The 27,603-nt window shown below is 44.7% G+C and overlaps 3 protein-coding genes across 9 annotated transcripts in view; 2 read left to right on the top strand and 1 right to left on the bottom strand.

Moving 5' to 3' along the window:
- The window catches only part of MED12L (mediator complex subunit 12L), a 151,085-nt gene that overhangs the window by 51,861 nt on the left and 71,621 nt on the right, over nucleotides 1-27,603 (bottom strand). The gene's annotated exons all lie outside the window — the stretch shown is intronic.
- Nucleotides 7-3,001, top strand: P2RY13 (purinergic receptor P2Y13). Its single transcript, XM_075031192.1, has 2 exons — nucleotides 7-1,309; nucleotides 1,838-3,001. The coding sequence occupies exon 2, from the start codon at nucleotides 1,851-1,853 to the stop codon at nucleotides 2,880-2,882; it is 1,032 nt and encodes a 343-aa protein (XP_074887293.1). The 5' UTR covers nucleotides 7-1,309; nucleotides 1,838-1,850; the 3' UTR covers nucleotides 2,883-3,001.
- On the top strand, nucleotides 11,102-26,646 carry GPR87 (G protein-coupled receptor 87). Its single transcript, XM_075031191.1, has 4 exons — nucleotides 11,102-11,163; nucleotides 11,261-11,340; nucleotides 24,177-24,309; nucleotides 25,600-26,646. Exons 3-4 carry the CDS (start codon nucleotides 24,273-24,275, stop codon nucleotides 26,634-26,636), a joined length of 1,074 nt encoding a protein of 357 aa, XP_074887292.1. The 5' UTR covers nucleotides 11,102-11,163; nucleotides 11,261-11,340; nucleotides 24,177-24,272; the 3' UTR covers nucleotides 26,637-26,646.

Below are 27,603 nucleotides of genomic sequence, written 5' to 3'. Positions count from 1 at the left end.
GCGGAGGCACTTTGTACCTGCCTCTTACAGTTGGGAACAGTGTCAAGAGGTCAGTTTGGAAGAAAACATGGAAGATGCTGCCTTGGACATCAGTCCCAGGGTATTTCAACGGACCGTCTCAGCTTTATATAGTCCTTGATGAACGAACAGAAGTCAGGTCAGGCAGCTAGGGACATGTCACACTGATGACAATGGTGAGGGTGACCTTCATCCCAGTCATCCTCAAGGCTCTTTGCTCTCTGCCAGCCATTTAACACCAACATCAGCATGCACACCTACACTAACCAAAATGTAGATACTAATGCACAAACTTACTGTCAATACAGCTGCAGCCTGAGAACCTCAAAAAGCAATCCATGCCTGCCCACAAAAGGATGGCTTGAACGCGAGTCATTTCCCACACGGCAGCAAGCAAGAAGCCAGAACCCTAAGTCACATCAGTTGACAGGAAAATACAAGATACATCACATGACTCAAACTTACACAAGAAGTTCTGTTTGCAGAGGAATGCACTAGATTCCAACATTATACATAATAAACACATAATAAATACAAAGTATACCATGCAGCAGCAGCAGCTTCTGCCAGAAGCAGAAAGTTGCTGTAACCAGCACGCTGTATCACCTGGGTACACTGATGCCAAAATAAACCAGAAATCCCATTCTGGAGATCAAAAGTCAAGCTCAGGTTCATGTGTCAATATTAACAGGCTACAGAGGGAGGGTACAGTTTCTGAATATGTCAGTGCACATGATTTTGTGGCCAAGTAACCTATTGTAAGGGTGGCTCTGAGCACACTTTCTGCTCATGCATTTGACAATGACTAGTGCTGTCCAGAACAGGGGAATTCACACACACAAACAAGAACTCAGAGCTACGTTTTAGGATTATCCTGGAAAACTGTCAGGAAACACTCTGTGTTTGCTCATCCCACGTCTCTAAAGGAACCAAATCATAATGGCACAGCGTAGGTGCCATCAGGTCTGCCCCAGACAAACAAAAAGCCAGAAAATGTGCCTGTCTTGATGGACATAGTCATTTTTTTCTTTATTAGTATAAGAGGAGGTAGCATACTTTCTGACAGAGAGCAAAAGGGAGAGAGAAAAGCAACAGCAAACATGATTAACTCAGGCAATATGTGAAAATGAGGAAGGAAACAACACACACACCAACAGAAAAAGTCTCATCTTTCTACACATTTCCGTATTCTTAGTACTTTGCTCACAGCTTCTGTCGGCAGAGGAACAGCGGATGAACCAGAAATAGCCAAAGACCCGTCTCTGAAACAGCTGCTGCCAGGTTTGCTCAGGTACTTCCACAATGGGAGCGTTCACGTGGTGTGATGGGGCACTCAGTCACCTGGCTTTCACATGTCAGAGGCTGATAACCAGCAGTGTGCATCTTACCTTGGTAATGTTATTTAAATCTATGCTGAGAAAGGAAAAATGGTGTGTGCTTGGTAAGAAATACCAAAGTCGCTTCCCCAGAAGCACCTTGCTTTTGGGCCACAACTGTAAAATTTCTATTCAATGTTAAAATACATTTCCATGTAAAGACAAATGGTGCTCTACGCAATCTGCTGTTATACCTTGCTATTATATTATCTTAGGCCTCCATAATGAATATATACCAGTTTAACTTTTCATTAGACATTAGTTTTTAAACAACTTAAACTTCAGCAAAGATTTATATTTTCTATGAACTAGAAGATAAATTGGTCAGTCTATTTAACGCACCTTCTTGTTTTGGGTTTATTTGTGTAAACCTGCCAGTTGCTGTAAGGAACAAGTAATTTTAAATATAGAATGTTACACGTTTTCTCTTCTTTTCACCCAAGTCTATTTCAAACAATGGGAGATTTTGCAAACAAGAGTATTGTCAGTAACTTCAGTGGAGTACCCTCCTCTGCACCGTGCCACCGAGACACCACAGTCACCCAGCTGGTCTTCCCAGTACTGTATACACTCGTCTTCCTTCTGGGACTTGTACTGAACAGCCTGGCTTTTTGGGCTTTCTTCCATATTCCAAGCACGTCAACTTTCATTGTCTACCTGAAAAACATCTTAGTTTCTGACTTCATAATGACCCTGATGCTTCCTCTGAAAATCCTGACGGACTCTGGCCTGGGACCATGGCAACTCAAAGCCTTTGTCTGTCGCTTCTCAGCTGTGGTATTTTATGACACCATGTATATTAGCATAGTGCTACTTGGTCTCATTGCTTTTGACAGATTTCTCAAGATTGTAAGACCTTTTGGGAAGTTCTGGGTACAAAATCTGACTGCAGCAAAGATCCTTGCGGGTCTAGTCTGGCTCTTCTTCTTTGTTCTCTCTCTGCCTAACATGATCTTATCGAACAAGAAAGCAACACCCCAATCCGTGAAGAAGTGTGCCTCGTTGAAGAATTACTTTGGACTCAAATGGCACGAAGCTGTCAATTATACCTGTCAGTTCATCTTCTGGACTGTTCTCATCCTCATGTTTCTATTTTATATAATTATTGCCAAAAAGGTATATGAGTCTTATATAAAAACACAGAAGAAGGACAAAAAAAGCAAACAAAGGATCAAGGGGAAAGTATTCATCATTTTTACCGTGTTTTTCTTATGCTTTGCCCCCTTTCATTTTAGCAGGGTTCCCTATACTCTGAGTCAAACGACCACCCGAATGGACTGCCGTATGCAGAACCAGCTCTTTGTTGCGAAAGAAAGCACTCTGTGGCTGGCTGCCACAAACGTCTGCATGGACCCCCTGATATACATGTTCTTGTGCAAACCATTTGTAGAAAAGGTGTTATGCAGGAGAGTAAAGACATTTCAGAAAACAGTTCATACAAACCCAAAAACCGAACTGGACACACGGATGACTGCTACTGAATCTTGATTCTGCAGCTTCATACTCTACAGTCTCTGCATATTCATAGAGCAGTTAGAAATAATTTGTTTTACTTCTGCTGTAAAAAAAGAAAGTGTGGTTGTACTGCAATATTAATACTTAATAAAACCAGCACAATGGATTTCCTTATCTATGCTCACTCTTAGCCTTAATAGGCAAAAAGCTGTCACTCAACTGCCAGCCCTGATCTAACACCTATCTTCCCCCTAAGCTGTGCTCTCTCATTGATACCATCATCACTAACCAAAGCTGTGGAAGCCCAGCCATGCCTTGGCTGTGCCTGTCCAAGCCACAGTACTGCTGCACTCACAACACAGAGATCTGTATTACCTCAGAGCCACTCATGCGACTTCACAGCCATAACCACATCGGTCCGAATAGGAAAAACAGCATCAATGATGCATAAAACTAACAATGATCAGTTTGTAGTCTTGTCTTGCTCTGCTGTCTCTGTAAAGCAAACAAGAACAGAGGTTTTCCTAATTTGGTCACTAAATCAAGTCCACCTCACAGAATACAGACAACCAATAACCTATGAATTAAAGTACCTTCATATAACTTCAGACAATCTAGAGAGTAATTCTACCTGCTTTAAACAAAAAAAACTTACTTGTTAAGCAGCTTACTGACTACGGCTGTTTACAATTTAGCTTTATTTGGGATTAAAACCCAGAGCTGTTGACTTTGTATATCAGTAATTCTTACACTGGGTGTCAGCTCGGCTGGCACTTCGCAGGGCAGGGAAGAGGATGAACCATACTTGACAGAGGGAAGAAGGACACGGTCCCTCCCCGTCCCTACCCACCTCTCTCACACACGTAATTACTTTCCTACCGCCTACACCGTTTCACCATCCTTCCTCTCCACTCCCAGCAGGGACTTTGGTGGAGGACGCAGTCAGCAACACTCCAGAGTCCCAACACTCCTTGTCCAGACCAACAGACAACCCAGGACTGCTTCGCCTGCAAAGGGCACCCCAGAGCCGCACAGCATTCACCCCTACCCTACCACTCGCCAGAGGGGAACACCCAGAAATGTCCCCCTTGTGACATTGCCCCTTGGGAATGTGCTCGGTGGCACATTCACCCTTCCCAGTCTCAATGACAGGCAAAGAGAAGGCAGCAAGCAACACCACCTAACCCTCCCCGTCCAGAAAATCCCTCTCCACCTGGCTCACTGCACCACTTGCAGACCACTCCCTCAGCTATCCCACAGGGAAAGTCCAAACGAGCTATGCCTAAAGAGAAACTGCTTTCTAATCCAAAATCCTGGAAATTATTTCACTATTTTAAGACACGAATGAGATACCAACCATTTCTTGACTCCAACTCCACAAATTATGTTAAAAAACTGTTAAGCTTACCTTAGCCTTCAGCAATGCTTCCTTGCTTCTCAAACAACACGTTCCTACTGCTACTTGTCCCCTGATATACCTTCCACCCCAGAGGACCACCTCTGCATCACACGCTGCTCAGGTGACACGGCATTGCAGAAGGGACCTCAGGGAAAGCACCACAACTTGCGCTCTCCCAGCAGCCCTACTACCTGTTGTAAACTCCCACCACCCCTCCTGCCCCCCGCCCCGTACCGGGACACTCATCTCCTGCTGCTTTGTGACACTGCGGAGCTGAAGCGTGAGAGTCCCCAGCACCTCGCTGAGAAAACAGTCACGTCCCTTAGTAACAAACTTCACTTCTTCTCAAGCTCTCCTGCTAGCTTTATGCCTTCTCACACGTGCCAGACGCTTTGATCACCACTTGATTGCTATTTTTAGAAATTAAATATTTACAGCAGCCTAATACAATCACGCAGGTTTCTCCCCACAGCCTGATTTTTTTCAAAGCTGTTTTTAGATTACTGTGCATTAATTACATCTGCCTTTGGGATTCCCCAGCCTTTGCCACACAGGTAGATGTATGTCTTATTTAGCAATTTCTACTCACTACATCTTCTCCACTAGGCATGTTACATACTTTCCATAACTGTAACACCCTTTTACAACTGGAAACTGAACTAATCCCCAATCAGCTACCAGTTGGTTCCAAACTTCCTTATAAATCAACATTATCTCAAACCGTGTCTTCCCCTCAGGATTAAATGCTGTTCAGGAATTAATTCCTCTCTCCCCACACACATATACTGTTTAACAGGATTAATTTAGCTACTTTAGTAGGAGTAAATATATTAAATTCTTAGCTGCTAAAATAGTCACCACTTTAGCAACTGCTTAAAGAATTGTACGAGGAGTCTGAAAATGTTTCTCTAAGCCTGTTGACATAGCACAGCAATTAATGTAGTGACTAAAGCTAACATCAGGAAAAGATGGTTTGTAAATCAGCTGTGATCTTCCACCAGGCAGGTGCCCATGGAAATGTGTGTTCCTGAACTTTGGGTATATTAGGGAAGAAATCAGCATGAAACTTTGCAGCTCAATCCTCCCTCTTACAAATGAATCACACCAGCATGACTAACATGGAGGTCCCCAGGACTCTCAGCACAGACTTACATTCAGCTCTGGATTTAACAGTGGAACTCTGGCCCATTTTTGTGGTTATTACAGAGAAAGACACTAACATAAAATGAGCAATATGGCAGTGATAAACTACAAAAATGCTGAAGAACAGAAAATTTATTCCACTGTGGAAGTTTGGGGTTTTTATTTTCTCATTTCTACTGCTGGTACTACAAGGCTCATTTAACACTGTGCACACACATACTGGCAGTACACACAGTTAAGTACTAAGAGGAGCCTGCATGTAAGGGTGGGTGTAACCACAAAACGGGCTGAGTTGCTCCTTAAATAAGGGGTGTGCCAAAGGTTTCAGAGGAGTCTTAATCATTTGTTTTTCAGCTGCTGCTTCTTAGGTAGGTAAAAGGGAGCCAGAGTTGCCAAACTCCGTAGCAGAGAAATGCAAGGTGACTGCACAGATGGGACAACTGGTTGATCCGCTTTAAAAAGTCCCCTAAATTCTAACATTTGGGATTTTGTACTTTTTTTTGCAAGTTTTTAGATCCCTGCCTCCAGGTGGAAGTAAGAATCATAACAGTTAAAATGCCTCAGAGTTTAAGTCTCTGCTTTTTAAGACTCAGAAAAATAACCAAAGTAATATTTTGTATTTTACACCTAGCCAAAATGGAGACAGGTTTAGAGAACAGACTTGTGTCAGAGATGAGGAAGCCATCAGCCTAGACCACAGGTAGAGAGGACCAGCAGTATGCCATAGAAAGCTGCTCTTCTGGGCTCTCCAGATTTCTTTAGTGCAGTCAAGGAATTCATGTCATTCAGTAAAGTCTATCAGCGTATTAAATACAACAGTCACAATTCTTCCAAATCTCATTTTTCTCCCAACTTAACTTGAAAAGGCTGGTACTGACACTCAGGAGCTGCTGAGAGAAACCTTTCCTAGATTCAGCAGTTGTACAAGACAGACTAACCGCATGTAACATTTCCACCTTACGTGTGCTTACTCCAGTCAATCACCACCATGAGGCAGCAGCAGGGCTTTTCCTTTCTGCATCCAAATGTTCATTTGCTTGGTTTGTCTACACTCCAGACTAGAAGCAACAGACAACCTAGAAACTGGAAAACTGGCACCAGGCCTTAAACTTGTTCAGACAAATGAACCTTATTCCAGGCTCCTATGGCCGAGGATTCACACAAAAACTATTGACACTTATTCTAAACATTTTTACAGGTTGCTGGGTTCCCAAAGGGGAACTATAGAGCACTACTAGGCAGTCAAATTTTGTGGGAAATCAATCTTATTTCGGTACACAAAGGTTTACATATATTTCTTTGTATTTTTTATCTTACTTGCGCTTCAGAAAAAGGAAATATATTATACCTTTGCCTAATACACACACCATCTGGCCTTCCAGATTTTGTGTTGGACTGCCTCTCCTCAGAGGGACAGCAAGTTAATTCCTGAATGCCTAAAGGCAAATTCTGCACTTCATACGTACCCCGACTCTCTGGCACAGCAATACACATCCTTCCATCACAGTTCCTACAACTCTGAGTACTGAGAAAACTTTCATAATATAAAGCAGTACTTCAATTAACTAGAAATGCAAAACAACAATTTGCATCATGAACAAGAACTGGGAAGCCATGTCAAGCAACCAAGATTTTACCCATACGACAATACACAAATGCACAGGGCCAGGAGGTTGCATGGGAAAACTAAAGGCACTAGAATAGACCTAAGTCTATAGACAGGATCAGCCAGCCAAGGTGTGTAACTTCAGATTACCTATCAACATAATGTGAGGAACTCAAGGATAGAGAAAAAAAAGAAATGAGCTTTTAAAAAGTCAGTTCTTAACTAAGTGACAGCCATCAAAACAGTGACTGAAGTAAGTCACCTAAGGAAAGGGGAAGTGTCAAACTCTTCCAAGACTTTTCCACTAACAAAAGCACCTCCATCTTCTACATCTGAAGGTATAATGCTGGAGGAATCCTCCCAGTGTTGCAAGCTCTGATCCTGCTACCACTTTCTATGTTTGAAAAAAAGAAAAATCCAGTCTCATATATTATCCAGGTGGCTAATCTGCTTTTAAAATAACCCTGTAGTTCATATTGCTAAATAGGATAGTAAAGCAGTTTTAGAATGAAGCAACACAATAATTGTTGTAATAAAGTTGTTCAGGCTCTTATGAAATCTGAGAATTACTCTCTAATCACCAGAATACAAAAAGGGACATCCAACCTTTAAATAATGTGAACAATAGTAAAGTTACAGGTTAGCTTTCAGCTTTTCTTTACATCAGAGCTTCACATTTCTTTTGCGCTGTTTTTACGACAAGCTCCATAGCATTTCCTTTCCATCTGCCAGCTAGTCCTGACTTGCTCCAGCCTGAGAACAGCCAGACAACATGTCTGAATTAAAAGTCTGCTAGGGGATGCTATGACAGTGGTTTCTAACCCATTAAGTTTTACCAATACACCAAATTACAGAGATTTTAAAGAAAAGTTAACGTGCAATTGCACCACATTCAAAAAATAAGCAAAAAAAACCCAAACCAAACTTTCTCATGTAGCTTTTATGAATCTATTTATTTTTTGACCACTGTTAACGCATTTTTTTGACCACTGTTAACTCCATTCACAGAGTACCAACTATTAAATGCTTAGGTCTCTGTAAGAAATTAAATTATATTTTTTAAACATTTCAGTTTTCACTTCTAATTTTTTCCCTTCTTCTCCATGACATGTCCTGCAGCACTCTTTCTTAGACCCCAGCCTAAGACAATACCAGCATTAGACGTGCCTGAAGAACAGCAGGAATCAAACCATAATGCACTGTCATGCCATGTCTTGACTGAAGCCTGCAGGACTGAGACCAGAGGAGCAGACACATCTGCCAGCACCACCCCAGGGTCAGAACCATGCCCCTCGCCAAGGACACAGTACAGCACCCAGCTTGGGAGTGTGTGGTCTTGTGCAAAACAAAAGTCAAGCGCGTAACTTTCAGATTTAAGTTGTTAAAACTGCTGTTTATGATCTAGCTGCAAATCTGCTCCCAGCCCTCAGCCACGGTACTCAGACTTCCAGGTTCCCAAGTTGCTGGTCCCAGGGGTCTGCTGTTCCTCTGAACAGAGACTGGAACTTATCACCCCCCCCAGCTGAGGGGCATGCTATCAGGCAGTCTGTGCACAGAAACACTGGAAGCAAGACCAACGCAGCGTGAACGCTTTGTTCAGTGCCCAAGCTGTGAGGTCTCTGCTCCTCTAAGGACCTCTGACACTGAGATTTTGGGCTGTCCAAACATCCCAGACAGAAAATCACTGCTGGTAATACCTGTGGGAAAAGACCAAGAAGTCGTCACCCTGTCAGAGCTTAAACTCACAGAGCTCTAACACAAGCACCGAGAAGTCTAAGTGGCAACAAAGCCAAAGAATAGACCCTTTGCACAATGGTTGTTTTATCAGTGACAACTGGAGAGGAGACCACAGTGGTGAAAAAGTGATGCTAAGGTAAGATGCAAAGCTGAGTATAAACAGGTCTGACACCAGCATCAAACATCTGGTATTGGAGAATAGATCTGAGAAATCCCCAAAAGGGCAAAGAAACAAAGAGATTTAAATGAAATCCCCCAAATTCTCAAAAGGAGGGAGATGAGGCTAACCCCAAAATCAGCACAGAATATGCACAGCACCCTGTCTTCAGGTAAACCAGATCATGCTGAAAGTCAACCAAAGAGCTCACAGTACACGGCCCATCCAAAGAGCGATGAACAAAGGCAGATATTCTCATAGCTCTGGAGCCTCCCAGCTACTGCACAGCCACAGGAGAAAGGGCAAGACAAACAGTCTTGTACGCTCCCCAGAGGAAGAATGAGGTCTCCTACTTAACAGAGAGCAAAGACAGTGATTTACAGAGATAGGAGAGAAACAAAAGAGATTTAAGGCTGAGAAATCAAGCTGTTTGCGTGGCTATGCAGTGAGCTGCACTAACTGATGATAGCATTTACCACCGGATCCCAGGGTGGCTCTCACTGCCCTCTCCTCGGCATAACTTCTCAGCTTGAAGGAGCAGCCTACAAGACCATCAGTCAGGCACGTACTCCTGTCTTACACAGGCTCCACTCGGAACACAGAACTAGATCACCACAAGTAAAGTTAGGGTGGAAAATGACTGAAAGCCACGGAGGAAGTGAACCAAAGAAAGGAAAAACAGAAGGCACCATTAGTCTAGAAACAGGACAAGCAGTTGGGAGGGGAACAAAACACAAGCAGCTGCTAAACACTGGAGCACACAGGACAGCTGAAAGAAGGTGAAATGGTAGCTGGCACACGCTGTCCTACGTAGCCATGTGCAAGGTCTGAGAGAGGCAGAGACTTCGTCAAGTCTCCTGTCCGTAACTGCAGAAAAAGCCTCCATCCTCAGGTGATGCGATGTGTGCACTCCAGCATGTGCATGCAACAGGAACCATCACTTAATGACAGAATATCCAGTTTGAGATCACTTTGGCAGCTTGTTGTAATAAAGCTGAAAACATACGACAGAAGTGTAACACATGTTCCTGCTGGCTTCATTGGCATTATCTGTTTTGCCTTGCAAAACCTGGTCTTCAAAGATGAGCCGAGTCAGTAGTCTCCTACAATCAGGGACTGTACCTGATTCAAGGGAGAGGTCCTGAGGCAAGTGGGAATTTTACAGTCTGCCCACTAGCAGAAATGTGGAAATTAGCACAGGGCCCCCCCTGGACACAGAGCCAGAGGAAGCTGTTCACCACTATGGGGAGGCAGCTGGTAGGTCCCGCTCCTGCTCTGCCTCCTCACAGGGTTCCATGCAGCTGTCAAGGGCACCTATGCAAAAGGCTGTCCAGTCTCAGAAGAGGAGGGCTGGGGATTCAGTCCCTCAGATTTGAGGAAAAAAGAAAAAAATGCACACGGAGAAGTCCAGGCAAAACAGACAGAGCAGTCCAAGAAAAGTGACTTGGCAGCCATTGCTCTCGTAGCACTAAGATTATTTTTCTTTTTCTCCTGAAGATTTAATGAGGGAGATATATATTTGCTTTTTTTTGTTAAGAAAGTGGCAGAAATGGGAAATTAACCACTTCATCATCTATGGACACGAAGCAAAATTTTGTCCTGATATAACTACTCCCACGATTATTTCAATGCTCTTAAGGCACTAAATTGTCTTGCTCTAAATGTGTGTACACCCAGGACCACTGACAGCAGGACTGCAAGAGTCAGTGGGCTCACAGTCAGAGTCTTAAAGAACATCATAACAGTAAAAAGTATGCACTAAACAGTCTAGTCATTTTAGCTGAAATATTTAGTTACAGACTTAACATTTTGCTTTCATCCTACAGGCTATTTAGAAGAGAGGATCTGTTCAAAGCACAACATTAAAGATGTCTAAATATAGTTAAATTAATAATTGACAAGATAATCTCAATTAGCAGATATTTGCATCTATCCAGCACAAGGTTCTTCAGTATCACACTAAATTCACATTCACCCTGAAGACAAAACTGTATTATCCGAAAGGCACAGGCACGGTTGCACAGGTTGCTGTAAAACACGACTTCAGACTGTTTGCAACGTCTCCCTGCACGAAGTCTGCTGCCTTTAACAGGCACTAACCCACCTCTCAGGTGAATCACTGTCTGCGTCCTGGGCGCCTGAGCTGCTCCGGAGCCAGGAAGTGAGCGGGAGCGCACCGCTCACCTACCCTGGCATGTGAGTCATTCCCAGGAATGAGAAAGCCAGTTGCTCCAGTTGCTCCTGGCTGGGGGAATTTTGACTCTCTGATCAGGTATCGCAAAAAAAGCCATCGGAAGCAAAAAAGCTTACTTCCAGATATGGTTTATTTAACTACCTTATCGCAAGAAATACTCTCATGCCTACTGTAGTTTCAAGATGCGTTTTGGAGGAGTCTAAGGCACTTTCGAGATGCAGCTCAGAGACAAGCGGAAGGCGACCATGGTGACAGGTAAGTGATCTTTGACCATCTGAAAGGCATTTGATAAGTCGTTCTGTGAATCTTCTTGCTCTTAATCACCCTCAAGTGAAAAGAAGACAGGAATTAAGATGCAGTTGCTGAAAACCAGACTTGGAACCATAAACTGAATATCAGATCAATTAAAAGTGTGAAAAGTTCTCAAAACAGCGCGACTTTACTAACCTTTTATTCATTCATTAAACGTTACTCGTTATCTTTTTGCCAATAGCAAAAAAATGGTTTTCTACTAATGATTCCTTCTAAGACATGAATTGAAGTGCAGGAGGGTTCATGGTTTCAATAACTTACTTCCTGGCAGAGCTTAATTCATATAAAGTAAGATTCAGTAACTATAACATCCGAGTTTGATATAAAAGGTTTGTACTGTATTCCTTTTCACCTCTTTCAGTAAAGGCAAGCATACTTGAATTCTCTTAATTATATTATACAGAATAAAGGTTCTCTTCCTTCATACTTCACTCAGATCATGTTAAAACTTGTCAGGTTCACTGGAAAAACCACATAGCTCCAAACAAGCAACTTACAAGCTATATGTCTGATTAGTCTCAAAGCAACTTACAAGCTATATGTCTGATTAGTCTCAAAGTTTGGGAAATATATAAGGTACTTTCAAAAACCTATGTCATTTAATGAGTATTTCAGATTGAAAAGGTTATTCTTAGTTACAAAGAACTGAAAGTAGCAGTGCAATTAAAGTTTTCCTACGTTAAAAAATGACTTGCCGTTTGTGCATTATAGAGACTGTAGACATCTGCCTTCTCATTACATATGCTTGGTCTGGAAACTCTGGTGGTGTTTCACAGTTTTTTCCATCTTTTTAAAGAAGATTCTGCAATCTTCTTTTAAAAAGGGAAACCAGGAAACTCAGGCAAGCATTCAGCTGATGTCACTGATTCACTCCCAGAAGTACAGGCCCCGGATCACATGAAAGCGACCAGCATTTCTCTGGTTACGAGCTTGCTCCGGCGGGCACCTTCCCCTTTGGGTAGGCAGCTGGCTCTCCCGCACAAGCCAGACCTTCTCCTCCCTCCCCAATCCCTATGGGGAGGGGGAACTGGCAGGACCTAGGGACAACCCCTCCGGAACGGAGGACACGGGTCAGCTCTTGCAGGAGGGAGAGGAAAGCAGGGGAGCAGAGGAGGCAAGAAAGGCCGAAGGATGTGCAGGGACCTCAGAAACAGAAAGCGTTTGTTTGCATTAGGGATGCATGAGAAAAACAAAAGTAAATTTTCAGCAGCACCAGCTGCCAGTTCCTCCTCCTTCCCTCCCTCCCTCCCTCCCCACAGAGGGTTGCCTTTCCCAGCTCAGCCCTGCTGTCTCACCCTCAGCTCCCTCCCTAGCTGCCAGGGCCCCCCCAGGGCAGGGAGGGAGCAGGGAGACCAGCTCGCCCAGCACCTGCACCCCACAGCCCATCGTGCGCTAGCACGCACCCGGCGCGGTGCTGGAGCACCAGAGCTCCCGGGGCGCTGGGGCGTCGGGAGCCGCGTGGCCACACGGATCCCGGGAGCACGGCTGAGCCAGGAAGACGCCTGGGCAGGGCGGCCAGACAGGGAACGAGCACTGGAAGGGAGGCAGCAAGTCACAGTGCAGAGTTGGTCCGAACCGGAGCAGCCCTTTGGAGACTAGATGCTCCCTCTCTACCAGGAAGCCTACTCCACTCGCCGCACGTAGCCCTAGATGAGATATATCCAGGAACGACTGAAGGGGGAAGCTCCTTCTCCTCTTTTAATGGCAAGTCCCTTGCTCACTTTCGCACCACAAAGTTCAGAAAGACCTCCTCTTCGACCAAGTGAGCACTAGGAAAAGCCCGTCAAGACATCCACAGCAAGACTGTAGCATTAAACTTGAGGTGTGCAATATTTATTACAAGTTTGGAACTAAGTGAAAATGCACATGACATAAACCAAGAGCTACAGATCCACCATACTGCTGTCAGCTATTGGGGCTCTGTAGGAAACCAGGCTGCAAGAGAGACTAACCCAAGTGCTGCTAAGAAAGCACTAGAGGAAGTCAGTGGTATTAATTCCTACGTTTCAGCTGTCTTAATCCTTCCCAACACAAAAAATTACCATACCATCTTAAAAAAAGAAAAAAAAATTTGCACCCACAATAAACAAAAGTAGGTTTCCACATCTGACTAACACTGAACCTCACATGAGATACTACAATAACCACTACTTCTTGTTTTCCCTCGGGAAAATATCAGTGACATATCAAAGTCACAACTGATGACGAGTAGTATAAATAGGGCTCGTATCACCTTCACCTCACCAGCAGCTTCTGCAGCTACACAAGGAACAGCCAAGAGCTGGCAAAGCAGTTGGGTCAGAGGAAGAGCAGCAGATCTCCACAGCCAGCACCCTGAAACCCTGCCCAGGATTTGCAGTCTGTCCGTCTCTGAGAACAGCAGACAGAGTGGGAACTCGCCAGGCTGCTCATGAAAAAATCAGGGTTGCACCAGGCTGAACTTCTCCCAGTCATACCCCAAAATCCCCATGTCCTTTTCCTTCCTCTTTGAAATAGTGGGGTTGCTGCAAGTAGCTAACATGGTCAATTGTGTCGCAGCAATACATACTAAAGCACAAAAAAACAACAGCGGATGAGGAGTTTTTTGTCCTTTTACAATATGAATTAGAATTGCATATAAAAAAATCAGTAGAAATTGTTTCAACGCAAAGTAAAACACCTAAAAGTGAGACTGGAATTACTTAGAAGTTTAAATGGCACTGCCTACATGCATGTACCAATGATAATTCTTTTCTCCCCACGAGACATTCTTTCACAGTATCCCCTGTAGCATTTGCGAGACATGACAGATGCACAATAGCCAGAGCTACAATGGATGAAGGTGTAATGCGATCAATCACATACCTTCACTTTTTTTCTTTGTGACCCAGGCAACACCTTGACTGTTTTTAGTTTCATTATGAGCTTTTTCACTTAATGTTTCTCATGGCATAACACCAATAATCAAACCTAAAAGCTAATATTTTCAGGAAAAAGCTCCAACAAATCTAGCCTGACACCCAAGAGAGTCTTCGCCTTGCAGGCACGCTGCAGAGCGGAGGCCCCTCAGGAGCTCTGTGCGCTGCAGCGCAACCCGTGGCGCGGCTGCGTGGCACTGCGCTCCGCAGCAGCCCTGAGCAGAGCCGCCAGCTGCCTGCTCGCCTGTACAGAAGCCAGCTCCTCTGGAAGGAGCTCAAGACCACCCAAGCACCACATGCTGAAACTTAATAACCAGTTTTTGCTTTTTGCCCAAACTATTGTGTCCATAAAATTTTAAATTTAAAAGACTATGACTTCAGGATAATAAAGCACACTGGATAATTAAGGAACAGCCTGTGGAATTGAAGGGTGATTATTTGCCAAAGATTTCCATGCTGCCCGTTGTGCCAAAAACAGAGCCCACAAAAACACAAGCAGAACCGGAACAGAAAGGCTGGGAGCACAGCTTGTGAAGACATTAAAAGAGGGAAAAGTTGAAGTTATTCTGGAGAAATACATGTAAATGTGAACCTTCTTCTGGTCACCCCCTTAGAAGGGAAGACTAGAAATGTGACCTCATGAAAGATAAAAACTGTGTCTTCCAAGCAGCAAAAGAGCTGTAATCCAATGGGATGGAAACAGGACAAAGTTTGCAAATGACACCAAACTGGGAGAAGCGGCTGATAGCCCAGGGGGTCGTGCTGCCATCCAGAGGGTCCTCGACAGGCTGGAGAAATGGGCTGGCAGGAACCTCACGCAGTCCAGCAAGCAGAAGTGCAAAGTCCTGCCCCTGGGGAGGAACAGCCCCCTGCACCAGGACATGCTGGGGCACCGGCTGGAAAGCAGCTCCGCAGGGAAAGACCTGGTGGACAAGTTGAACGTGAGCCAGCAGCCTGCCCTTGCAGCAAAGCAGGCCAACAGCCTCCCAGGCTGCATTAGGCAAAACACGGGCTGCAGGTCAAGGGAGGTGATCGTTCCTCCCGGCTCAGCACTGCGAGGACACACGCCTGCAGTGCTGGGTCCAGCTCTGGGCTCCCCAGTCCAAGAAAGACAGGGACATACTGGAGGCCAGCACAGGGCCACAAAGGCAACTAACATACTGGAGCACCTGATGTACTGGAGGGGCTGAGAGAGCTGGGACTGTTCAGTCTGGAGAAGAGGCGGCTCAGGAGGATCGTATCAATGTGTACAAATACCTGCAGGGAAGATGCAAAGAGGGCAGAGCCAGGCTCCTGTCCGTGGTGCACAGTGCCGGGACAGGAGGCAGTGGGCACAAACTGACACACAGGAGGCTCCACCTGAACATAGGGGGTTTTGTTGGTGGCAATGTTTTGGTTTTGGTTTGTGGTTTTTTTTAATAACTGTGAGGGTGATCAAGCCCTGGAACGGGTTTCCCAGAGAGGCTGTGGAGTCTCCATCCTTGGAGATACTCACTGCCTGACCAGACGTGGTCTTGGTCAGCCAGCTGCAGCTGATGCTGCTCCGGGCAGAGAGCTGGAACTGATGAGCAACTGCCAAAGACGGTGTCAGGAAGGAGTTGAAAAGACTGCAGGCGGAGGCTAACTGGACAGCGGGCAGCAGTGCCAGGGGAGAGGCCAGGACCACGCTGCTCAGCACTTCGGGACTGCCACCTATCCCCGAGCTTGCTGAGAGCGCTGCGCGTGGAAGTTGCAACTTGCATGGCATGTTCTTAATGGGGGTTCAAAGAAAGCAGCTCTATAGGGTTACAATACAGCTTCCACTATCAGTAGGTTTTGTGCAACAAGAAACAACCATCAGCAGCATCTTCTAGAAAGAAGCATTCCAGAGTTAATCCTTTCCTCCCATCTAATTAGAGGCTGCCATACTGAGAAAACATTAATTATCCCAACTCTGCCAACCATTGCAGTGTGCTCTCCTCTTTTTTTTTTTTTAAGAAAAAAAAAGGCAAGCAATTGCAACACATAGCTCCTCTTCCACCAACAGCCATTTACTTGCTGCCCAATGGGATACTATTTCTGTTGGCAGTTCTCTCCTAACTCTTCATGTAAAAGCAACTGCAGCCTAAAGGAGATGTACTTTAGCACTACACTTTATAGTACGCTGCTTTAGAAACGACAGTCAAAGCGCTGGCCTCTTCTACAGAAAAGACCAGCCTGCATACAGCCAATTGCTGCAGTCAGCCTGCAAAGAGCAAAGCACAATACACAAGACCAGGACCCACAATAAATGTGTGACAGTAGTTTCTGCTTTTTGGTCATGAAAAATGCACATGCTTGTCATTAATGTAAGAAAGGACTGGAAAGCATTTCTTCAACATCACTTAGGAACTATGATGCATATTCAAGAGGAAAGAGAATTCATGCATCTTTCGGTTCTGCAAATAAGTTTAAAAAATAAACAGTCTTACAGTAATGATTAATAACATTTACTAGATTTTGTAACCTCTGCATAGAAAATCTGATTCAAAGTAAGTAATACTAATCCATGAACTTTTAATGAGGAACAGTTCAACAGACAGAAAAAAAAAAAAAAAAAAAAAAAAAAGAACTTGACAGTTCAGGCAGCATCCCCAAAAGTTCTCATGTCAGAGCTATCCCACATAGGGGAAAATAAGGGTTCATAATCATTCACTTAAAATGAGAAAAAAAATTAATGGCTACATTTGGATAAATATTCCAAAAGTGACTTTGAGAAAATTAGATATGTCCAAATAATTCTAATTTTTTTAAGTGAGGAAATCATGTTATCCTAAGCGCCTATTCCCCCAAAATTGAGACTTTCGCATATTAAACAGTATTATTTGATGCTTACTGCAGCATTCTGCTACACCCAGTTCAGGATCTCCTCCAAGTGTAAAACAACTGAGTTACAGGTGCAAACTGAATGTGAGATTTCAGGCAATATCTACAGTAAAGCATGGGTAGAGACTGATGTAGAAAGCATAAAGAGCACATTCAGCTGGTTACTCAGATGCAAGGTAAATCTAGCATGAGCACTGAAAATAAACATAGTACTTTTAGCTGTCATATACAAAGGACCAGGAAAGACTAAACCCCAAATTTCAGCAAGCGACTGCATGCGGGAAGCTCTGTAGGTTACAAGAATGGCGTACAGATAATTTTTCTGAGACACCTCTTGGGCAAAGAGACTGTGGGGAAGGAAGCGTGTCTCAATGCGGATGTGGAAGGACTGCTTCTCCCACATGCGTACCGACACAGAGGGCAGCTCGGTGTTCGGCAGATGTTTCCATGGGGAGGTAGGCTCCCTAACCACTGGCATCACGTGTCTCCTACTGAAGACAAATGGATAGGATAGGGCAGGGACAGGATAGGATCCTGGAGAGAAGAGAAGCTGCTCTACCAGCTGAAGGCAGATGGACGCACGTTGCACCGCAGCACAGGACACTGTGCCATTCAGAGATGCGTGACAGAAAAGTTAGGCTGGAATTGAGGGGGAAGTTCAAGGAGGAACCTGAAAACCAAAAAGGGGGTTTTGTACTAGATACTGAAGCAGACGAGAAGCTTTCTGAGCAGAGGCAGTGGTTCCTGTTTCTGGATGTAAGTAGACAAGCACTGTAAGCCACAGCTGAAGACAGTTATACCCTAGCTGTTATTTTTCAGCCTCTCTGCAATTCAGTCAGTTAAGCATGGCAGCGTTACTGCGTTACAGGGAACTAGCACATACTGTCTGCATGCCCCTCCACCACCACACTCCCAGGAAGGCAGGCACCAGGAGCCAAGGGCACAAAGCCCCACGGAGGGCTATTTTCACCCTCTCCCCAGCCAGCCCACGTTGAAGCAGTTCCCAGTTCGAAGCAGCCAACATGTGCCAGCTGACTAAGTCGGACATGCAGGGTGGTGGACACCACCATTTAGCTCAGCCAGCCCCAGGAGCTCCCCATCCCACCACACACAGGGCCAGCAACACCAGGCTGCAGGGCTGGTGTCTCCCGGGATGGAGATCCACAGCCTCCACGAGCAACCTGCACCCATGTTTGACCACTCGCACAGTAAAAAAGCATCTTCTTGTGCTCAGATCTAATTTCCTGAGTCTGTTTGTGCCCACCACCTCCTTTCTGGATTAGTGGGCACCACTGAGAAGAGCCGGGCTGCCTCCCGCCAGGTAGCCATGCGGACTGTAGGAGCTCCTGAGCCTCCTCTGGCCCAGGCTGAACCACCTCAGCTCTCCTAGCCCCTCTGCAGACAAAAGACACTATACTTGGTATATGATCACATCTGAACACAAGCGGCTGCGGTCCTGCAGTGCACAGGAGTCTCGGACTAACAAACCCTGGCGTTAGGCTAGTTCTTGTCATCACTTGTGCTGCTGCCGACAGCATGGCATCTCTTGGCACAGCTGGCACAGAAGCACAGTTCCAAGGACGGGGATGTGACAGCTAGAAAAATGCAAAAAAAAAAGAAAGCGTGCAAAGCACAAGAGAGTAAGTGGTGCATACTCACTTGCTGTAGGTACAAATTCCAACAGGAACATCAAGTTATTCCACTATGCATTAAGAGTACATTAACATACACTTTTACCAAAAGGGAGATGGACAGTTTTTAACAGAGGCTTCCGAGGAAGGAAAAGGTGGTCATGTCCTGGTTATTGGGATTGGGCTCTCTTTTAGTGAACAAAGAAAAGTGCTAAGGAAGATGAATAGATGCAAGAGGGGAAAAACTGAACATTAAGGCTTGCTCAGTTGAAGCAGTATAGGAGTGGACTGAAATAAAGAAGAAAGCAGGGGCAGAGGCTCCACTTGTCTGCTTGCAGAAGCTTTATGCACACGTACACTTACCCTGCAGCCTTCACCGATGCTTTTTTCCCCTAAATCTTTACAATTAACTCAGTGATTTGGTTCTGATGGGCAACAGAAAAGAACATAATTGCAGTCAGCCAATAGCAAATTTAATAAACTGCCTCACATTTCTATTGTTTACATTAACTGTGTCATTTACCAAACTTTATGGTGATGAATGCAGATTGACTGGCAAGAAGCCACACATCAAAAAGTTATGTGACCAAATAAAAAATAAAAAAAAAATCACTTAAAACTCTGCAGCCCTATGACCTAGAATATCTAGTCTAGTTCACAAAGAGAATTTTCTCATTTTTAAAAAGTTGTAAATAAGATGAAAAAAGAGCAATTAGAGTTGAGGATATAGAATCTCTTTAAACAGTGAGGCAACTTAAAGCCTTAGTCATTAGAAGAACTATACAGTCATTCCCTACCCATATGACACTGAAGTCTGCCATGCAGCCTATTATTTCTCATCTGAGGTTTTATCAGTCATGCATATAAACCAGTCTATCAACATTAGCAGTAAAAGATTACCTCATCTGTGAAACAGTATGTACTTATATTTAATGCAGTTGACAGCCTTTAGGGGAATGGTTTTAAAAGCTACTTGAATAAAGGAGCAGCTTCTAGTGCATCTTCAAAACCATCCAAGCAGAATATATTTATATGGAAGAATAAAACAGCTGGTTAGGATGAAATTGGTCAGAAGAAAAGTGTCTGGAGAACTGGACAAGGAGCAGAAAACCAACCCTGCTCAGCACAGAAATACCATATTCAAACAAGTAAAAAAGCCACTATCAAGAGTCCATAGTCAGTGAACAATTATAAAATAACTTAAAATACTCTTTAAAGAGAAGGCAGTCTTCATCTCCCATTCCAAAAGAACACATGGAAAAGGGTGAATTCTCCATATGTGGTAACTTTCTTCCTACTCCTAGAGTCTGCAATATAGTGGTCTTTATCAGAAAAAAATGAAGCTTCTGGAGTACAGGGATACACCAGATTTGACTCCAATGAGCCTTGCTCACCCACCTTACCACGTAAATAATGAAGCCACACTACTCCAAGTGCTCTGTCTACCACAGTACCTCTTAGCCTGGTAAGACTTAGGCAGAAACTATGGAAACACCTTTGGACTGGTGAGCCTAAGGCAGGATCATCTCTGTGTATCCCAAAATTTTGTCACATGACCAGGTCCATGCAGCAGGGGCCATCATGGCTGCACTTCCCTGCTGCTCTGCACAAACCTGTTTAAGACTTTAAAGCTCCAAACTACAGCAGCATAAGGGAAAGTCTTTAGCACATAATTAGGGCAGCCATCAGTAGGTGTTGTCTCTAACCTCCACCCCATGCATGCACCAAAGCCTCTCTGCTGAGCTCAGCTGTGCCAACAAGGCAGGACACAGAACACTGCTAATGTAGTTTAGCTGTCACAGTTAACATTTGCGAAGAGTTTGCTGCTTTCTTTTTCCAACCCATACTTTGTCGGGATTTTTTGGAACATGTTTTAACATGAAAACCATCAGGAATAAGATGACGTAGAGATATCCATTCAGAGGCTTGATCCTTATTGGTCTGCAGGAACAAGCAAGCTCCCAGTATGGCTTCCAGGTGACCTGGATTTCCCTGGGCAATTAGAGTGTGGTCACATCTTCACTGGCCAGGAAGATGCATGTGGCAGGGATCCCCCATGGTCAGTACTCTGGGCAGGAATCAGCAAGCCCATACGGGATTTGCTAAAAGCAAGCAGTGCTGACTTGAAAAGCATAAGAGAGGGGATGCTGCTGCTCCTGTCACCCACGCAGCGCCTTCCCATGCTGCATCCATAAGGGACAACAGAGCCCAGCAACCGAGCAGCCAGGCTGCTTCAGCAACCACAGGTTTTGCATAGACTGGGGAGATAAGCAGACCTGCACCTGAGCAGACGAGTTGCAGGGCAAGCACGGGAGCAGTGCTGACACTATCAAACCCCAACAGGCACTGGTGAGTCCATCAGAGACTGGGGACTGTAACACATTGCCTGGATGCTAAGAAACATGCCTGCCCAGGCAGAGCCTTCTGTGACAGTGATTAGCCATTTCTGGTCCAAGTGATTGCAGTCCATCCTCTGCAGTAGTTTTCAGCTATAAAACGATGGGCTAAATGTCAAGAGTCAGACTAAGAGCCCAGTGGATTCAAGTAGCAGTACCCAAAAAACAAAATACCACCCACAAGGAGGAAGGAAACTGAATTTTGATCCACACTGAATAGGGGCTTGAGAGTCTTAAGGATGTTGTGGATGGCCTGTCTCTGCTGACAGTCAAGCACAGGATGCAGATGGGAACGCCAACAGTACAAGCTAGAAGAAGAGACCAGAAGACAGCTAGGCAGAGATCCCCTGCAGCAAGGGAGCTTTCTCACCAGTGCCAGAAAACATCTGCCAGTTTTCTGATGTAAAACAACAGATAAAACCTTTGGAGAGTGCAGGGGCTGTCTGTACATGAAGAGGCATTCACAGATACTACCTGCTGTTACATTTTTATGGTCTCTTAGTGACAACATCCACCTAAAAGGACAGATGCAGAGGTGGAAAAAGGAAGAAGCCTTTTTTGACAGCATTTAGAGCAAATCCCTTTGGGACCTAGAGTAACTGACAGTACATGAGAAGTCCATTTAGCACAGATTTAAACCCCAGCTCCATTGAACGCTGCCGTATTTCCCAGGGTTACAGCATAGGAACACAGGAGCCAGCAGTCGCACTGCCTCAAATCTCAGGCAACACAACTGATGCTTTATGAACTTCTCTGGACTGAGGACCTGGGAGAGCACTTGCCTGAAGAGCCTGAGAGCAGGGAGCTTTCCAGGGACCAGGACCAGGAATTACGCAGACTTAAAAGGAACTCTGAAAAGCAGGGAAATAAGCATCTTATTTGCATATGAAGATAGATATGCATCTTTTCATAAAATCACATATTCTTTTGATCTCAGTGCCTCCTGGGTAAAAAAGGATAGCTGCAATTTATAAACAACAGCAAAAAAGCAATAGGTTACTGCTTCTCAGACCAAGGGAAAATATAATATCTAAAATAGCCCTGAGAATCTCATTGGGGACCCCAGTTATTATCAGAGCAAACAATGCCAGACAAGAAGCTAAACCAATAAAAAGCTTAAAACATCAGAATTAAAATTTCTGACACTTTAAAATGTAATGATTTCCTTTACTGCCATCTAGTGACAATTCAACGCAGTTTATAACAGTGATAATAGCATAAAACAAGTTTAGATCTGCAAAAGGGCTTCAGTAATTTTATCATCTATTCATTCCCATAAGAGAGGCAGTCAGGTCTAGTGTAATTGCTGAAATCTGAACTATTTTGCTAGTTTTCATATCAAAACTTGTAAACAGAAAGTGAAGCATGGAAAAATTAATGCATTTGCACACTGCAAGAGTAAAGCAATAATCTGGAACGTAGTCTTACAAATCGGTATTGTCAAAATTACTTGGAACAATGCCATCAGAGCATAAATTAGATTCTGCAGCTTTTCAGTATTCCTTGTAGGATGGCTTCTGAAGCACTTCATTCAAAACCATGAGAAAGGAACAGGAACTTAAAATTTCCATAATGTACCCAGCAAATTGGGGTAAAGTTATACACACACCTCTCATAATTACATATGAAACTTTTTTACTTCAAGAAGTGAGAAATTATAAACTTTAAAAAAAATTCCACTCTCAGGCATCCATCACTGAAACGTCCAAGATTGAAAATAAACAAAGACGACGTCCAAGCAAGAGATGTCAGGAATAAGGTCAAGGGCCTTTACCAAGGAATAGGAAGCCAGCTGTAGTGGCAGATCATAACAAAGGCATGAAACCATTAAACCAGCATGTTCTGGCAGTTAGGAGACAAACTTCACCTACTGCAGTAACTGGGGTGGTATGTTTGCAGATACTTGAACGCTAACCTGTTTTTAAAGCTGAGAAGGGTGGTGTAGAAATACCTGCCTGGAGACTATCAAATGCAGTACCAATTTAAGAAAACATTCTTGGCCAGGCTGTTAGAGGCTCACTAGTCACAGCCCAGGTTTTTGCAAAGGTTTGGTCCAAATTTTTTGAAAGAAATCAAAATAAGGAAGACAAGTTTGAAAAGTTGAAATCCAACATATTTTTACAGAAGTTAACGAACTTGAACTGAAGTTTGCTGGCACAAAAAACCCACAAGATCATGCAGCTAAGGACAATAAGCAAACTGGCTACACACTGGCACCGATCCCTGTGAAGCACCGAGGGGACAGAAAGTGTGTCAGAGCTGATCCCAGTACAGCCATTTGCTACCTACCTGGTGCAGATGAAAGGAGGAACTGAGGAAGTGAGATCCCAGAAAATGTTAGATGAGGTGTTTTAGTGGTGACAAGGAACCCAACCACCACAAGCTTTTCTTAAACCTCATTTGTAAAACAGCGCACAGTATTTGTCAATGGGATTCAAGGAAGATTATCTTAACTGGAGCAGATACAGAGAAGGGCTGGTATCTTCAAGTCTTACAGAAATATGAGAAGGGTTTGGGCTTGCTTCATCACAGTAAGTGAAGTTTCAGTAGAATAAGAAACACACAGAGGGCTAAGTATCAGAGATGGAGACGGGTTCTTCAAATGAAAGGCACTGATACAAGACTATATGAGACAGAAAGTGGCCACAGAGACATTCAGGCTAGAAACTAGAATAACATTGCTAAATATGACAGCAATAAAGCTCCAGCACAGCTCTATTAGTGAGGTGGAGAAAGGGAAGTAGTTTTAACAGTGAAACTGATAGGCCTACAGAAACTAACATGGCAGGATTTCCTGCAACAATGCAGCAGATGCCCAGCTGTAAGTGAAGATGAAGACCTCGATAGCAGAACAGCTGTGCAGTATCCAGAGAGCAGACACCAGCACGCCTCAGCCCTTCCATTGGGAATTCTGGAGGATGCTCATTGCACAAAGCTCCTCTCCATGCTGGCAGGAGGAGGGTGGGGTCTTCTGTTTTGCTTTGGTTTTAATTCCAATTTATTTTCCCCAGAATGTAATGCTGGCACAGCCCATGCCGCATCCTGGATCTTCGGCTGCCAGTGGGACTCCTGAAAAGCATTTCAGCTGAAAACCTACAGCAGCGCAAATGATGGGGTACAATTTGTCCTATGGAAAACTGCCAGGTAAAATAATGTTGGAGATTTGAGTGATTGAGAAGTGTTTACTGTATTACTATCAGTTCCTACCAACATTTTATAGAAGCAAGTCATTTCTGAAAAGGCTAAGTGCTGCCCCCATGGGTGTCAGTCCAGGTTTACCACACCAGCCAAGTTCAGAGTATAAACAATATGAAATAAAATGTGCTATAGTTTTATGAGAAAATTTATAAGTCTGAAGTTTTTTCACAAACATTTACACACGACATCTTAAAATTCCCAGAGAATACATTTAACTAAGCTAAGTTTTAAATTAGGGTTTTAATAGGCCCAAAGAGTCTCCCCAGAGTCCTATCTCTTGATAAGCAGACCATCCCAGCTCCCAAGTTGCATTCTGTCAAGATAGCCAAGAGCTGACACCCCGTAATTTTGGTTAAAAGCTTGTTCCCAACGTGCCTTTGCCCACTCCCCCGCACAAGAGTGGCGACGGGCAGCGCAGACCTCGGCCTGCACCATGGCGAGCGCCCCGCTCTGCCGGGATGGCGGGAGGATTCCGGGAACTCAGATCCTTCTCGCGTTTCACTAACCGGGCTCACCGGTTCTCTCTGCGGAGAATTTCCAGGCTATTTACCTTCTTTGGATACTGCAAAAACGATTCCTCGCACAAACCCACCCCACCACTCCCGCCGCTGCTCCGGCAGCCGGCGCCGACCGGAGCCCCCCAGGAGCAGGCGTACCCGCCATGTCTGCGGAGCGGGTCCGGCAGGCAACCGCCCCGTCCCGCCACGAGGGAGGACGCCGCCGGCACGGCCGCGAGACCGGGCGGCAGGGAACGGCCCCGCACGGGCTGCAGGCCTGGCCTAACAGCTCCTTCCGACCGCCCAAAGTCAAAGCGCCTTCAGCGACGGAAGGGCCACGCCGCTGCCCGCCGCCGCGTCCACCCCGCCAAGCCGGGATTGCCGCTCTCCTCACCCGCAGGGCGGCGGCGAGGGCAGCCCCGGAGCTCGTCAGCCGTACGGGAACCTCGGGAACATACGCACGCTCGCATCCTGCACTTTCTTCCCGTCAGACTATTTGCAGGAGCACCTTTGTATTTCGGCAGAAAGCGCAGACGTCACGCTCAGAGGTTAGCAAGCCACAGGCGCGTTTATTTTGACACATGTGATGCTTAGCAGCGTTTTAAACCCGGGTTTTCCCCGAGCAGCCTCCAGACTTGCCCAGAAATAGGACATTTTCTAGAGGATAGTTCTAGAATGGCCCCATTTGTAAAACACTAGAAACGTACTTTAAACTTGTTGTTCTCCCTCATTCCCACAGATGATCGTCTGAGCCAAGACAACAGCACCTCGCCCAACGCCACAGCAGGCCTACTGGGGAACTCCACACACAACGAATTCACCACCATCGTCTTGCCTGTGCTTTACCTCATCATTTTCCTAGCAAGCATCTTGCTGAATGGCCTAGCAGTGTGGATTTTTTTCCACATCAGAAATAAAACGAGTTTTATATTTTACCTCAAAAACATTGTGGTTGCAGACCTTCTCATGACACTAACGTTCCCATTCAAGATAATCCAGGACTCGCAGCTGGGACCGTGGCACTTCAACTCTTTCCTGTGCCGATACACCACAGTTCTGTTCTACGCAAACATGTACACCACGATTGTGTTCCTCGGACTCATCAGCATCGACCGCTACCTGAAAGTAGTGAAACCTTTTGGAGACTCCAGGATGTACAGCATCACCTTCACCAAGATCTTATCTGCCTGCGTTTGGGTTGTAATGGCTTTCCTAGCTTTACCAAACCTGATTCTTACAAACGGCTACCCAACAAAGAAAAACATAGACGACTGCGTAAAGCTGAAGTCTCCCTTGGGAGTCAAGTGGCACACAGCTGTCATCTACATCAACACCTGCATGTTTGTAGTGGTGCTGATAGTACTGATAGGATGTTATATTGCGATATCCAGGTACATTTATAAATCGAGCAAACAATTTATTAGCTCATCAAGCAGAAAGCGAAAGCATAACCAAAGTATAAGGGTTGTTGTGGCTGTATTTTTCACTTGCTTTCTGCCATATCATTTGTGCAGAATACCCTTTACTTTTAGCCACCTAGATAAAATTTTAGACGACTCTGCACATAAAATCTTATATTATTGTAAGGAAATGACACTGTTCTTATCTGCATGCAATGTCTGTCTGGATCCAATAATTTACTTTTTCATGTGTAGATCATTCTCACGAAGGCTGTTCAGAAAATCAAATATGCGAACCAGGAGTGAGAGTATTAGATCACTTCAGAGCGTAAGAAGATCAGAAGTGCGCATATACCATGAATACACTGATGTCTGAAATCACCCACGCAGAGACTTTTGCTAATTTGTGAGAATATTTGTATATCATGTAAATAAAACATATCTTTGAGTATCTGACCATGGAAGTTCATTAAGGAATGTGCAGACATGTACAGCTTTTCCATTTCAGCTTACTAACATCCATCTCAAAATTCAAAAGCTTAAATCCACAGAGATCAGGTTCACTTCAGAGGGGTTTTGGGGGTTGTCTTAGTTGTTTTTTTTAAAGGCAAACAGAAGCTAAGGATCCCTTAGCTCAGAAAGCAACCTGCAGCTCCAGGAGGCTCCAGCTGCAATGGACAAGCCCCAGCCTCAGAGCAGGATCCAACGAGACGAGTCAACATCCCCGGGGTCTGGCAGACAGCCACCGAAGGACTTGCAGCAGGTGAAGGAGAGGGGAGGAGGTGGCACACGCTCCTGTGGAGACCCCTCAGTGCACTCACAGGCAGGGCAGCTGCTGGGACAGGGCAGCCACAGGGCTCCGTCTGCGGAAACAGCACTTTGCCGCTGGCCGACAGCATCTCGGCTTTTCCTTTTGGGCATTTGTGGTGCTGGCAGCACTGCCTCTTCCGCAGATCAAACCTACCAAAGTGCTTCTCAGCCCTTTCAATATGCATCTTCTGCAATGTAGTGCAATTAAACAAACAGAAGATGGCAATAGTCCATCATCAAGTGCCTTATTCATATAAGGACTTGCCTTTTAATATAGGAGAAAAATGGTTTGAGAAGAAAATCCTGAAAATGCAGCATTCAAATAACAAGATAAAATACTGCATGAGAACACCTCTGATGAAGTTTTCTACTGAAACAAGGGGGTTTTTTTAACACTGTTAGTTTAGTTTTAGATTCTGTTTTATGCATAATGAAAAAGTTGAAGTGTAAGTATTGTACTGTTTGGATTACACATTTGGATTCATGCAAGTATTCTAAAACTACTTACATTGTTCAGGGGGATCATTTCTGGA

This window comes from Buteo buteo, chromosome 7, assembly GCF_964188355.1.
Source record: "Buteo buteo chromosome 7, bButBut1.hap1.1, whole genome shotgun sequence".
NCBI classification, from domain to species: domain Eukaryota; kingdom Metazoa; phylum Chordata; class Aves; order Accipitriformes; family Accipitridae; genus Buteo; species Buteo buteo.
Note: the sequence above shows the minus strand (reverse complement) of the source record. Positions and strands in the feature narration are given on the sequence as shown.